Genomic DNA, 12,973 nt, shown 5'->3' with positions numbered 1-12,973 from the left:
CGGGGCCGGGGCCGGGGCCGGGGCCGGGGCTGGCAGGGAGCAAGAGGGAGCTGCACGGAGGGAGCAGGTGGAGAGGCCCCCCGCCGCATGCATGGCACCCGGCCCCTTCCCTGCAGCCCTGCGCCGGCCACTCGCCTTCGCCCCGCAGCCTTGGATGTGCAGTCTGGTGTCTTCTGAGGAACTGATGCTTTCGGTCCAGACTCCCCACCGATGGCTCTGATCTCCTTTGCTGCTCCCTTGACCCCCAGCCTGGGACCCTCGGCCTCTCTGTCGGGAGTGGGGATGCTCGCTTTCCTCCTGGAAGGCTGTGCCAGCCACCTGCCAGTCGGCTCGGAGTATCTTTCCATCACGTGTCCCTGCCTCGCTGGGTCGTCGAGCCCTCTTAGTCTGTGAAAATTCCCCCGGCTTCACCAGTATCCTCCGGGGCTGCTGTCTCTTTGGCTTTCTGGTCTTCACCCACCCTATTCCTTGGCCACATCCTATTCAGACCTCGCCCTCGGCTTGTCCTGCCCCTTCAGAGGCATTGAGGAGAGTGGCCAGCTTCACGTGGAGGTAGGGACAGAGGTTGTCCTTGTTTAATAGGATACTGGCTGCAGCGGGAACAATTTGGAAGCCATGGGCCGTCGGCTCATCCATGGTCTCTCTGGAGCCGCAGTCTTCCTTGTCAGCGTGGCTCTCCTCTCCGTGCGACACCGTGGGGCTCAGGAAACAGCTCAGTACCCAGGGCTCAGGGAGGGGATGTGGGAGAAGCCGGAGCGACGGAGCAAAGTGAGCCCAGAAGGTGCCATGGGAGGAGGTGGCAGGGGGCAGAAGGACCTGCAAGTCCACCCTCCGGAGGGATACAGGACTGAGGGAAGCCTGACTCTTGGCGACATTTTCATAGCCGTGAAGACAACCAAGAGATTTCACCAGAGCAGGATGGAGCTGCTCCTGGACACGTGGATATCCCGAGCAAGAGAGCAGGTGAGCACGTGGATTTGGGCTAGAGAGGGGGTGTTTGGTAACGGGGCAGAAACGGGGTGTTGGGGGGGGGGATAAAGGCCAAAGGAAGGGGAGGCTGGGCACTGCAGTCCCACTCAGAACTTTGCCTCGTTTTCCCTAATTCTTGCTTCTGTTCACGTTGAAAGGGGGATGCTACCCAGCAAAATGTTTCACCGGTAGCTGGTTCATGGGAAAGGCTGGCAGAGAGGATGAAGAGCTTGTGTGGGCCATTCCCATGAAGGCTGGGAGGACAGTGCTCTTAGCAGGCATCACCTGCCCCTAACCTAAGCCTGACTCAGCTTGAGGTGGAGGGGATTTAATTTCCCTTTTTTATCCAGTAACACTGGGGGCCACAGACTGCCTGGGCCACACCAGACTGAGAGCACAGACTGTCCTGGGTCTGTATGAAATGGTGGGTTTCTACCTCCTAGTCCTATGAGTTACCTAGGTTTCGAGCTGAATGGCTCCCCCTGGCCCTCCATCAGGATGCCCACATTGCGCCTGGGCACCCTTCGCCCTGGGACAGTGTGGTGCAGCGGGCAGGAGAGCGAGGCTGCAGGACGTGGGTGCAGGAGGGGTGTTTGCAGCCCTGTTCGCTCCCCAGCACATCAGTACAATCCATGCCTTGCTTTCTTGGGCAGATCCCCTCATGTGCATGATCTTGAAGTGATGTGGGTCTATATTTGACTTTTTAAATTTTTTTTTTTAACTGGGGGTCTGATGTTCTCAGCCTTTGCTAAAGCAGAGTTTGGAGAGTTTCCTTCCTGTTAGAGGAACTGATGTGGGGCACCACGTTGATGGTGCTGTGCAGACTGGCTTACTGGTGGGCAGAAGTACTCCCGAGAGCCTGGGTACTTCTCTCCCTCCCTCGCAGAGCTGCTCCTCAAGAAAGAAGAAATCCTGTGGCTGCCCCCAAAGGGTTGTTTTTTTTTTTTTGCCTCTGCGCCCGTGTGTGATGGGCACCTAGAAGACAAATTCAGGCCTCAGCGAGGGAGGGGGATGGGGGCGGAGGTATTGGGTAGGAGAGCGCTTGAAGCAATGCAGGGTTTTCTGGGTAAGGGTGGTTTTCCACTTCATGGTGCTGCAAGTGTCTGGTCTGCTGCGGTCGTCACAGGAAGCCATGTCCTATTTTGAGCACGCTTCCTCTCCTGTCTGTTCGTCCCTCTCAGCATCTGAGATGCCCTGCTTCCTCCTCCAGATGCACTTCTCCTCTCCGCCCGACCTCAGCCCAGCCGCTCTTTGGAGAAAACAAACCCAACCACATGGCTGCACTGGCATTAAGATATTGTGACTGGGGCTTTTGGAGTGGGTTTTTAAGGAGCAGCTCACCTTTCCCTCCTCGTGTGTTTAAGAAATAGGTGCCTGGCCATTCTGCTGATGACAGGAATTAGATACCAGCTCCCCAGGTTCATCTGACCCTCTCTGTTTGGCAGGCAAATGATGTCCAAAGCTGGGAAGAGGTGTTGAATTTTCCATGCTGCTGCCAGCCTGTAGGAAAGCTTCACAGACTGAGCAGAATAGGAAAGAAGGAGCGGGAGCATCAGTCATTTTTAAACTGTTTTTTCATTGTTCTCAATTTTTGTTGCAAGCTCAGTGTTTTCCTCCCCACCGCCTCAATTTCCCATGTTTTTCTTCTCTTTTATTTACTAAATGGCCTTGAGGGCAGGGGAGCGGGGGTGGGGAGGGAGGTAAAGAGAAGTACATGAAAGTCAAAAGCCTTTTTTTTTTTTTAAATATGCTGCTGCTGGAGGGGTTTTTTGGAGGTAGGGGAAAGGGTTAGTTTTGAAAAATTGACAAGATAGAAACCTCGCTTAGCAAAAAAAAGAGAGCTGTCAATTTGCAAATGACATTTAATTGTTGTGGGGACAGGGATAGGGCACTAGACCTCCTATTATTGAGTCTTTATGGAGAGGCATAGGCTTTATGAGCCAGTCTCAGAGAGATCCAGGTCTCAGAGGTTGCCTCCTCCTAGGGCTGACCCACCGTCTTGCTGTCTCACTCGCCCTTACTCATGGCTGGAGACGGATTCAGTGGGTCCTTCTCTGCAGGTGGCCAGCGGGGAAATTGTAGCAGCTGGCTGTGCTGCTGATGCCAAGCCTGGTTTCAGAGCTGATTACCTGCATGGTGTCCTCCCGGAGGAAGCAACCCAGACCTCACAGGTCAGGCTTCGGTGACTGTAACAGGAGGCAGGACAGCTGTGGTTTTTATGGCTAGAACAGACTGTATGGGAGCCAAATTAAAAATCCTCTATGTTGGACTCTGTTGGGATAGACAATAAGAGACATTTTTCCTGAAACTGCACTGTTTAAACAGAAGATATGCAGCTGGTGGGAGACGGGGAAGGGGAAGTGTGGGGTGGGTGCTCTTCACTGGAAGTTGGACCATGCTCTGCCTCTTGAGAACTGATCCATGACAAACTTTCCACTGGAGCTTGATGTGGAAGTCATTTCAGCGAAAGGCCTTTTCCTCAGAAAAGGCTTCATCTAAACTGGAGTGTCAGTTTTGATGACTGTTTAGGCTGGACAGCATCTTAGAGTGGCTTACATTCTTGGCCTCAGTAGTTTTGATGGAGATAAGTCTAGGTTTCTGGTCTGAAATTTTGTTTGGTAACGTAAACTAATGCTAGCACCTCCCCTCCTTTCAGAAACTCAAACATCCAACCGATTAAAATGAAACCTTTAAATGACCCATCCTGAACTGGCTTTCACATTTTTCAGTGTCGTGAACACACCATAGATTTCGAATCTCTTCTCTGGGCAGGGGAACAGCTTCCTGCCCAGCCGCACCAATAACCCATAACCAATTTTGGAGGCTGTTTCTTCCTGGAGGAGGGATACCCTGGGAACCTGGGAGATGAATGTGGTCATGGCTTGTCAGATTCCACATCTTTATTCCCTTTTCCTAGTTTTGCCTTGCTAAGCTACTTTCCCAGTTTGGGGTGAGGGGGCCTCAACATCTAGTGTTTACCAATTGCATGGGCACTTATGTTAGTGGAGAACTGCCAGGCAAAGCCGTTGGACACCAGTGGCTCCATATCACTGCTGGCACTGCCATCCAGCAGACATCCTTTCCTATCCAGCCATCTTCGCTCTAGAATGGAGGAATGCCTTCTGTGCTGCATCCCTCCTCAAGCCCAGATCAGCTGCCCTGCAGCAGCAGTGACAGCCACCCCAGGCTGCTCTCAGTGCGGATGGGAGCCGGGCTCTGTGATTTCTCCCCACCCCTGGCAGGAGGAACCGTGCTGGGCGCGACGTGGTGGAGGAGGCGAGTGGGAAGCTGTGGCTGAATGGCTGCTCCACGAGCCCACAGGCTGCCTGCCAGAGTAGGCAGCCCGTGAGCACTGAGGCACCACGACAGGAGATCCTGCATGGCCCCATAGATGGTCTGGTGGAGAACAGGAGGGTGGATATAGTGGGGAGGCTGCTTCTGTCCACTGCATTTGCCTGCAGGGACACAAGTGACACTGGGTGTTCCCTACTTGCACATCCCCAATGGGGAGAGTAGGTCTGGCATGGCTAGAGAGACCTTCTGAATCTCTTCCAGGCTCCATTAATATGAACAACAGCAGCTGGTGTCTCCTTGACAAAGACCTGTGTAATGGGGCCAAATGCTTTCCAGGCAGGTTTTTAGCCGGGGCCCTCCTCTCTCTCTCCCATCCCAGCCATCATGTGCGGCTTTGCTGAGGGACACACGGCAGCAGTCGCTCGGATTCCAGCAGCAGCTGCTGTTCCAGATTTCCTGCTCTCGGAGGCATGAGGGATGGAAGGATGAGGATGCAGGCAGCTTCCTGTGCTGTTGTGGTCTCCTTCAGGACAGAGCCAGGGCACACCCCCCCAGCATCTCTGGAGTACTGCAGCCAGGTGTACCACCGAGATCAGAGTTTGGGAGAGCCAGAGAAATGAGATTTGCCTAGCCCCCACACTCATAGCCCCTTTTTCCAGTTCTTTTGGGAAGTCTGGTGTTCCCCGTGGTGACAATGCTCCTTCATCTGTGGGTTCCCACAGAAACATGTCGGATGTCTGCAAAAAAGCATTTCCCACCTTGCATCAAGAGGAAAGTGGGAACCTTGGAATATTTTCACAGGTAGAAAATCTGGGAAAAGATACAGATTCTCATTTTAAGTCAATCAGATATGATGTTTATTAGCTGATTTTATATCTGTAAGCAAGTCATTTCCAGCAACAACATTTCTGTTTTTTTGAAAATGTCAGAAAGTTTCAATGGTTTCAGAACATTTTTCTTAAGATGAAATATTTGTCATAGTGGAAATTTCTGGCTCTGACACGCTAGCGAGGGAAATCCTGTGCCACTGACAATCCCTGCCTTGCCTGAAGGTTGTGATATGGTCCCCTGACCCAGAGCGACTCCTTTACCTGAGACTTAGCTAATTGCTTCTTGTCCCGTGATCACCTTGAAAGTGGTTTTAACTAAGAGACTTCACCAGGGGGGTGGGGTAGGAATGTGTGTGTGGCCCGTTGCTGCAGCTCAGCTGTTGGAGGGTAATTCACCAATTACCCATACATTTGAGATCATGAAACCATCCTGCTGCCTCTGCTCAAGCCAGGTGGTCTCTGAGGGTCCTTCATTGCCTTCCTTTCGTGTGCCACATCCTCCTGATGGGGGCATATCTCCCAAATGCTGGGTGGGTGTGGGGAGAAGTAGAGACTTTCATCTCCTCATCAGAGCCTTTGGGACCAGTGACGGCTCCTGGAGCTGTTGTCTGCCTGGCTCGTCCCCTTTGTCCCTGGCCAGGTGCTGCGTTTAACCAGCCTGTGGGCAGCTGGTGGAGAGACTGTTTACGGCTCGCGACTCCTTTTTGATTTCATGAAAGCTCATTTTCTGGCTGAGGAAAGCTTTTTTCCACCAGCCCTGATCCCCGCCTGGCCCTGAAAAGGGGGAGATGTGCCACATAATGGCAGCAAGGGGGATTAGAGAGGCATGGGGGTGGAGGAAGAGGAGGAGGAGGTGGGAAGTGGCAGGGGGCTGTGCACACTTAATACACAAACAGATGTTCTCCTTTTAACCCGAGCGTCATTCAGCCACGGTGCTTTCATTTTTCTACAGCTGACATCTAAGCCAGGGCTCCCTCACCCCCTCACTCGGTGCCACGGGTCCCCTTCTCCCTGTTCCCAAGGCGGTGGGGCAGGGGAAATGAAGCCACACAAGCGCTGATGACGGTGCCATGCGGGAAGGGGGAGCGCGTCCGTCCCTCTGCTCATCTGGCACCTGGGAGGGGGCACGGCAGCAGGGAATGGAGTGGGGTGACCCCAGCGAGCGAGTCTGGCTGCGGGAAGGAAGGGGTGGGTGGCCAGGAGCAGCACCAGCTCCAGCCCTGAGAGTAACTTCCTTTCCTCCTTTCTCCAGACCTACGTCTTCACCGATGAAGAAGACGATGCCCTGAAAAGGAGAATGGGTAATGACCTGTCCTATAACACCACCTTCCCCTCCCTGCTTTCAGCCTCTGAACTGTCACGGCCTTGGGAGGGGGTCTGGCACCCACGAAGCCCCCAAGTGATGATTAGTTTTAGTTAGCTTAACCCAGGGCATGCAGCCGACTGGAGGCAGGGCGCTGTCTGCCTTAAAGCATCCATGGGTGGAAGCAGCCCGAGAGAGAGCCCTTCAGCCCCTGCACCCTGGCTGGCCGTGGGCAGGGTGAAAGTATGGTTGGCAGGTGTCCTAGTCGTGGCCAAGGTGTTTGGCTTTCTCCAGGTTTCATGTCCTGGTAGGGGGAAGGATGGAGCCCATGTCACCGTGGGCTCGGATGCCTGTTCGGGGGGCTGCGAGGAGGCTGGCTGTGAACAAACCCCTTCCCTCCCACCTAGAGGTCCTCCCCGTGACCGTGTGAAGCAGGTCAGCCCCAAGCCACAGCCTTCTCTCTCCTGGCAGGCGACCACGCGGTCTTCACCAACTGCTCTGCCGAGCACAGCCACCTGGCCCTCTCCTGCAAGATGGCTGCCGAGTTCGATGCCTTCCTGGCCAGCGGCCGAAGGTGAGGCAGGGCTGCCGTGGGGGGACCCCTAAGAGCAAGAGGCACCCTCCTTGCTGCAAACCTCTTGTGTCTTCATTCCCTTCTCCTCCCAGCTGGTTTTGCCATTTGGATGACGACAACTACCTGAACCCTCGGGCCCTCCTGAAGCTCTTGTCCTCCTACTCTGCGACGTGGGATGTTTACCTGGGGAAACCCAGCCTGAACCGACCCATCTGGGCCTCCGAAACACTGCCAAACAACCAGACGGTACAGCCTGTAGTGATGGTGGTGGGGCCAATGGGTTGTTTTTAGTGCTCTGGCTCATTGGCTGTAGATGTACCCCAAGGAGAGACAGGTCCAAAGAGCAACAGGCAACAGCTGAAAACTCGCCAGTCTTGTCTGAACACGGTTGTAGGTGTTGACTCAATCCAATCTACCTAGGGAGGGTCCCACGGTGCTGCTGCACCTTTGGGTACCTGTCTGCCAGGAGATAAGCCTGCCTTGGGCAGCCCACCTGCTGCTGCCTGCAGGAGCTTGGCCGTTCCAAATATGAGGAGGTCAAAATCCATGCTGTACTGCTGGCAACTCCTTCTGGGCAGCAGTCAGGGGTCTGGGGTGACAATAGGGCTGTGTTTATCCTGGCATCAAAGCTGGGTTTCCAGCATTGCCATCTCAGGAAGTATGGTATTGTCTGAGCCTCTGCCATTGATTTTGTCTGCTGTTTCTCTCCAGAAATCTGTGCACTTCTGGTTTGCCACGGGAGGAGCTGGGTTCTGCATCAGCCGCAAGCTGGCAAGCAAGATGGTGCCTTGGGCCAGGTGAGCTGTGCAGCTGGTGGGTACGGGAGCCTTTGGGGACGAGGAACTCGGACGCACATTAATTCTTGGCAGCGTCAGATCTGGATTTGTGTATGTGGTTGTTGCAAGGATGTTTGCAAGGGTGCAGTGTGCCATGTGCTCCACATCTGCGAGCATGTGGGACTGGAGGAAGGATGTAGTGGGTGGGTCTGCCACCTGATTAAAAAGAGGCAAGAGCAGGCACGAGAGCAAACATGATCATAGGATGACACAATCCTCCCTCCCCAACTCCCTTCAGCTCTTGGTTATCCCCCCAGACTCCTTCCCATCCTTTTCAGCTTCCTCTGACTCTTTTCCTAAGTGCTTTCCCTGTCTGCCTATCTCCTCTCCCCTTAATCTGCCTCTTTCCAACCTCCTGTACCTCCCTCCTGAGTTGATTTCCCATTCCCCCACCCCAAACCCTCTTCAGCTTCTTACAGTGGCCACTGTTACTTCCTCAGCTTGGTGCATGGAGAACAGAGGTAGGCCCTGGGGTGTTGTGTTAGTCCAGCCTACAAGAAGATGATGTTTTCCAGGATGTCTGAGGTTCTATCACAGGCTATATGCACATACTCTGATAGGCAATGGCTGTGCCAGCCTTAACCAGATCTGTGCATACCCAGAAAGACAGATCTGATCCACACCAGGTGGCTGGTTTAGCTGAAGCCCATGATATGTACTTTATGGTAGACCCAGAGAGGAGGATGATCTGTGATCTAGGGTGAAATGAAAGGGGCATGGATAGATAACACCTAACCTGGCATAAAGTCTGCCACTACTGTTAAAATGCTTGAAACACATTTGAACTAGCTGAGTTACAGTAGACAATGCTTCATGCTGTGTGGCTGCTTCCAGTTACAGGAGCCTTAAAATTGGGTTTAGCCTGTCATCAAAGGATGGCCAAGCGTGTAGTGTTACATTACAGTGGAGGCATGGATGGCTTATTCAAGCTGCAAGAGACTGTCCTGTTTCATCTTCCTCCTGGTCCTGGCCATGTGGTCCCACTGTTTCTCTTGTGCTGGCTTGTCTGACCCCTCAGGGGCTCAGTGCAGCTCAGCTAACAGCTGGAAAAGTTACTTGGCAAAGTCTGCCAGCTCTCTGCATTAGCTCACCAAGGAGCTGGATATCAGGGACAGCAGCGGACAATTGGTGGGACAGCATGGCTGGGAGTGGTCAAAGAGCAAACACATGCCCAAATCTTTGCAGGTGGAACTCAGGGATTTCTTGCCTAGTTCCAAGATCTACTCTGGTTTTCAGTTAAGTCCTTCATTTATCTCCCACCCAAGTGGATGCCTATATTCCCCCCTACCCTTGTCCTAACCCATGCAGCCCTATTCTCTCCCAGTGGCAGGAACTTCCTGAGCACTTCAGAGCTCATCCGCCTGCCGGACGACTGCACCATAGGTTACATCATTGAGTGCAAAGTCGGTGGGCGGCTGCTGCCCAACGCACTCTTCCACTCCCACCTGGAGAACCTGCAGCTCATCCCCCCATCTCGGCTTACACAGCAGGTGAGGAGGGGAAATGGAGCAAGAGAGAGGTGTGTGAGGAGAGGTGAAGGAGGGGAGCTGACAGGCACATTGCCCCGTTGGTGGCACTGACGTGGATTGAATCAATCGTCTGCTCTTTTGGGGAGGCTTTCCCGACAAATGCTTCTTTGAGATAAGGAGCAGATGTTGCCAGCAGCACGGATGCCTGTCACAATGCCCCTGGGGTCAGTGGTGGGGAGCACATGTGTGGGGAGTGATGCGAGGATTGAGAGCATCCTTGGGGGAACATGGCACAAGGACAAGCAGAAATGATGATTGATTGGGGAAGGGGCTTTGACATGGCACCATGTCTGCCTTGCGGGGGGAGATAACAAGGGGTGTAGGGGGCTTGGAGAGGCAAAGGACTAGCATGGTGGACCACCATGGGAAGGAAGAGAGGAGAGGTGGAAGGCAGAGGCCAAGCCAGCAGAGAAGGAACCAGAATGGCACTTTCTGTCGCCCAAAGCAAGTTCCTTGCTCCTGAACTCATTTCACCCTCCCTGCTCCTTTCTCACCACCCCTCTTTGCAGGTCACCCTCAGCTATGGTGTCTTTGAGAACAAGCTCAACGTTATTGAACTCAGCGGCCCCTTCTCACCCCAAGAGGATCCCTCAAGGTACGGGGCATGAGTGCTCTTGGTGTTGCGGGCTCTCAGACAATAGGCTGGGAGGGGGAGGCAGCCAAATGGGGTGCAGGAGGTCTAGAATGAGGGACAGAAACCTTGCAGTCACATGACTTATTGGGTGAGGAGCACACCAGCATTAAGCTGCTTGTGAATGCTTACAAACTTTGCAAACCTTTTTGGATGAGTGGGAAGAAAAGGAGTATCAAAACATTTTATTTGGACAATTCCTGAGCCAAAAGTATTGCCATTTATTTCACATTTTGAGACTGAACAAGCTAACCTTTTAACTCTGGGACAGGAGCAGAAATGTTCTTTTAAACTCAGGAAAGGAAATTCTGCTTGCTTTTTCATTTTTTGTTTTGCTGAGAAAACTGAAGGGAAAAAAGAAAAAGGTTCACTTCAGGCTGACTGCAAACAAAAGTGTTCTTTGATTTACCTTCTCTGCTTTCAGTGAAAAAAACTAAAGTTGTTATTTGCAGAGCATGGGTAGGAAGCTCCTGGCTTGAGATAGCAGGGGTGGGAAGCAGCTAGGCAACGAAAAGAGCATCAACAGAACCATGTAGCGGGGGCTGGTGCAGCACCCATCTCCCTGCCTGTGATCAGGGTGAGCCATGGGCTTGGGCTACATGGGCAGAGCTAGATTCAGGTGTCGGAGGGAGGCTTGGCTGCTTAGCTTTGCTGAGAAAAGACATCTTGAGATGAACAACCAGTCCTGGAGCTCTGTAGTGCAGGGTGGGTGCCTGATGTGGGATGGGACGTGAGGGAGAGGTCTTCCATTCTTCAGCTGTGCACTGGTGTAAAAACTGTCATCTGACCTTCCTTTGCTCTCTCCCCAGCAGGTTTCGATCACTCCACTGCCATCTCTATCCCAACACCTCCTGGTGCTTGCAGGCTGTCAGCTGGTGATGCCTGAGCCTCAGCTACAGTGGGTCCTGGTGACCTTCATTCACCTTGTACATGTGGGGGTTGGGACACTGAAGAAGCTGGGTGCTCCCAACTTTCCCTTTTCCGTGGTGGTCTTGGGGCTGTGTGATGGCTTTTTTGGTCCTTGCTGAATACCGGTGACACAGGACAAGAGACAAGATCTTTGCCAAAGATGGGTAACATGGACTGGACACATGGATGGGCTTCCCATCTGTGCTGGGATACATGCAAGGGATGGGAACAGTATGCCTTCCTGAGCAGATCAAGGAGTGGGTGGTGACTGCTGGGCATCTGGGTAAAGATGGGGACCTGCTGCTGCTCCTTGCTGTGGATTCATCTTGCTGGACTAGAAGGGCCCTGGATATGGGTAACCAGTGCCCAACTGAGGATGGCTGATAGCGTGTCGTGGCTCCAGCCTCTCTGAGCAGGCCCTCTTTCCGCGTCTGTACAGTGGGTCCTGGTGACCTTCATTCACCTTGTACATGTGGGGGTTGGGACACTGAAGAAGCTGGGTGCTCCCAACTTTCCCTTTTCCGTGGTGGTCTTGGGGCTGTGTGATGGCTTTTTTGGTCCTTGCTGAATACCGGTGACACAGGACAAGAGACAAGATCTTTGCCAAAGATGGGTAACATGGACTGGACACATGGATGGGCTTCCCATCTGTGCTGGGATACATGCAAGGGATGGGAACAGTATGCCTTCCTGAGCAGATCAAGGAGTGGGTGGTGACTGCTGGGCATCTGGGTAAAGATGGGGACCTGCTGCTGCTCCTTGCTGTGGATTCATCTTGCTGGACTAGAAGGGCCCTGGATATGGGTAACCAGTGCCCAACTGAGGATGGCTGATAGCGTGTCGTGGCTCCAGCCTCTCTGAGCAGGCCCTCTTCCTCCGTGTCTGCCTGTGCTTTCCCCACCGCCCACTCTTCCCAGCCACAACCCTTTGGCTGAGTTTCTGCTTCGTCAAGGTCTATAGAAATGGAAAATGTGACCATTTCTGTGGTGAATGAGTGCTGGAAAAGCGTAGTCCTTGCCTGGCAGAGGAGAGATGGGCAGGAAGTACAAAGAATCAGGAATCCCCCCATCTGCTGGGACAAAGGAGTGGGTGTGGGGTGGGGGAGTCAGGAAAAGACAGACCGAGATGAGGATGCTTCCTGCACTGAACATTGAAGGCTTGATCTCGTATGGCCCTGCATTATTCCTCTCTTTCTACCTTCTTGATACGGGCGCAGGATAATCTCTTGCTCTAATTACCAACCTGTCATCTGAGATTAGACTCCAACTCCTACCTGTGAGAGAGGAGACATAAAGGATTAGGACTGGCTGAAAGAGAGGAGAAAAGAAGAGATGGAGAAGGAGCGCTCAGGAGCAGATTAGAGGTTACAGCTTTATAATCTTCTCTGTGCCCCAACCAAAAAATTAAGTCATGAAGGAATGGAAACAGCAAGGCAAAGAGCTTTTTATCTCTGCGTTTCTTTCCTCCAGATGCTAAGAGCAGCTTTCTGCCTTCGTGCTGTCCCTGCTGAGCACAACAGGGGGAAGGAGCAGGCCCAAATAGGTTATGAGCTTTCTGGCACATTTGTGGAGAGTCCTTTTCTCAGTACAGAGCCTGGCATGAAAGCTGGGCAATTCTGATTGCTGGGTAATGAATCTGGGCACCATTTTATCCTTGTACACATGGTTAAATGGCTGGGGGAGAGCGTTGCAGGGAAAGCTGGAAGTCAAAGAGGCTTTTTTAAATGGCAGGTGGTGCCACAAACAGGTATTTCTCTTCAAAAAGCCTTTCAAAACACACTGCTGGGATCTGTGAAAGATTCCTGTAATCTCCAGATGAAAGGACAAATGCCCTTTCTCCGAAGAGCTGCTTAGCTTTGATGCTGCTGATGTGACTAAGCCTGCTGCTGGTGGGCTGGAAGAGCCAAGGGCAACTATCACTGTGCCTCTACCATTTTGAAAACTGGCCACCCTGTCGCCTCCTCCCCCTCGACCCCCAAGCATAGCACACACGAGGTTTAAAGGAAAGGCATCAGAATGACCTTCCACATCTGCAAAGGGGGATCTAGAAATGAATGAGCACTTTAATTTCTGGAGAAGCAGAAAGCAGGAGCCTGTAG

At 52.9% G+C, this 12,973-nt stretch overlaps 1 protein-coding gene across 1 annotated transcript; it reads left to right on the top strand.

The window, feature by feature from the left end:
* Window positions 1-615: 615 nt before the first annotated feature.
* MFNG (MFNG O-fucosylpeptide 3-beta-N-acetylglucosaminyltransferase) lies at window positions 616-10,845 on the top strand. The gene is made up of 8 exons (XM_009290087.1): window positions 616-963; window positions 6,346-6,394; window positions 6,868-6,970; window positions 7,063-7,216; window positions 7,682-7,767; window positions 9,131-9,296; window positions 9,845-9,930; window positions 10,779-10,845. Exons 1-8 carry the CDS (start codon window positions 616-618, stop codon window positions 10,843-10,845), a joined length of 1,059 nt encoding a protein of 352 aa, XP_009288362.1.
* The last annotated feature ends 2,128 nt before the right edge of the window (window positions 10,846-12,973 follow it).

Source organism: Aptenodytes forsteri, unplaced genomic scaffold (assembly GCF_000699145.1).
Source record: "Aptenodytes forsteri isolate BGI_AS27 unplaced genomic scaffold, ASM69914v1 Scaffold284, whole genome shotgun sequence".
Lineage (NCBI taxonomy): Eukaryota > Metazoa > Chordata > Aves > Sphenisciformes > Spheniscidae > Aptenodytes > Aptenodytes forsteri.
This window is presented reverse-complemented; position numbering and strand designations above follow the sequence as displayed.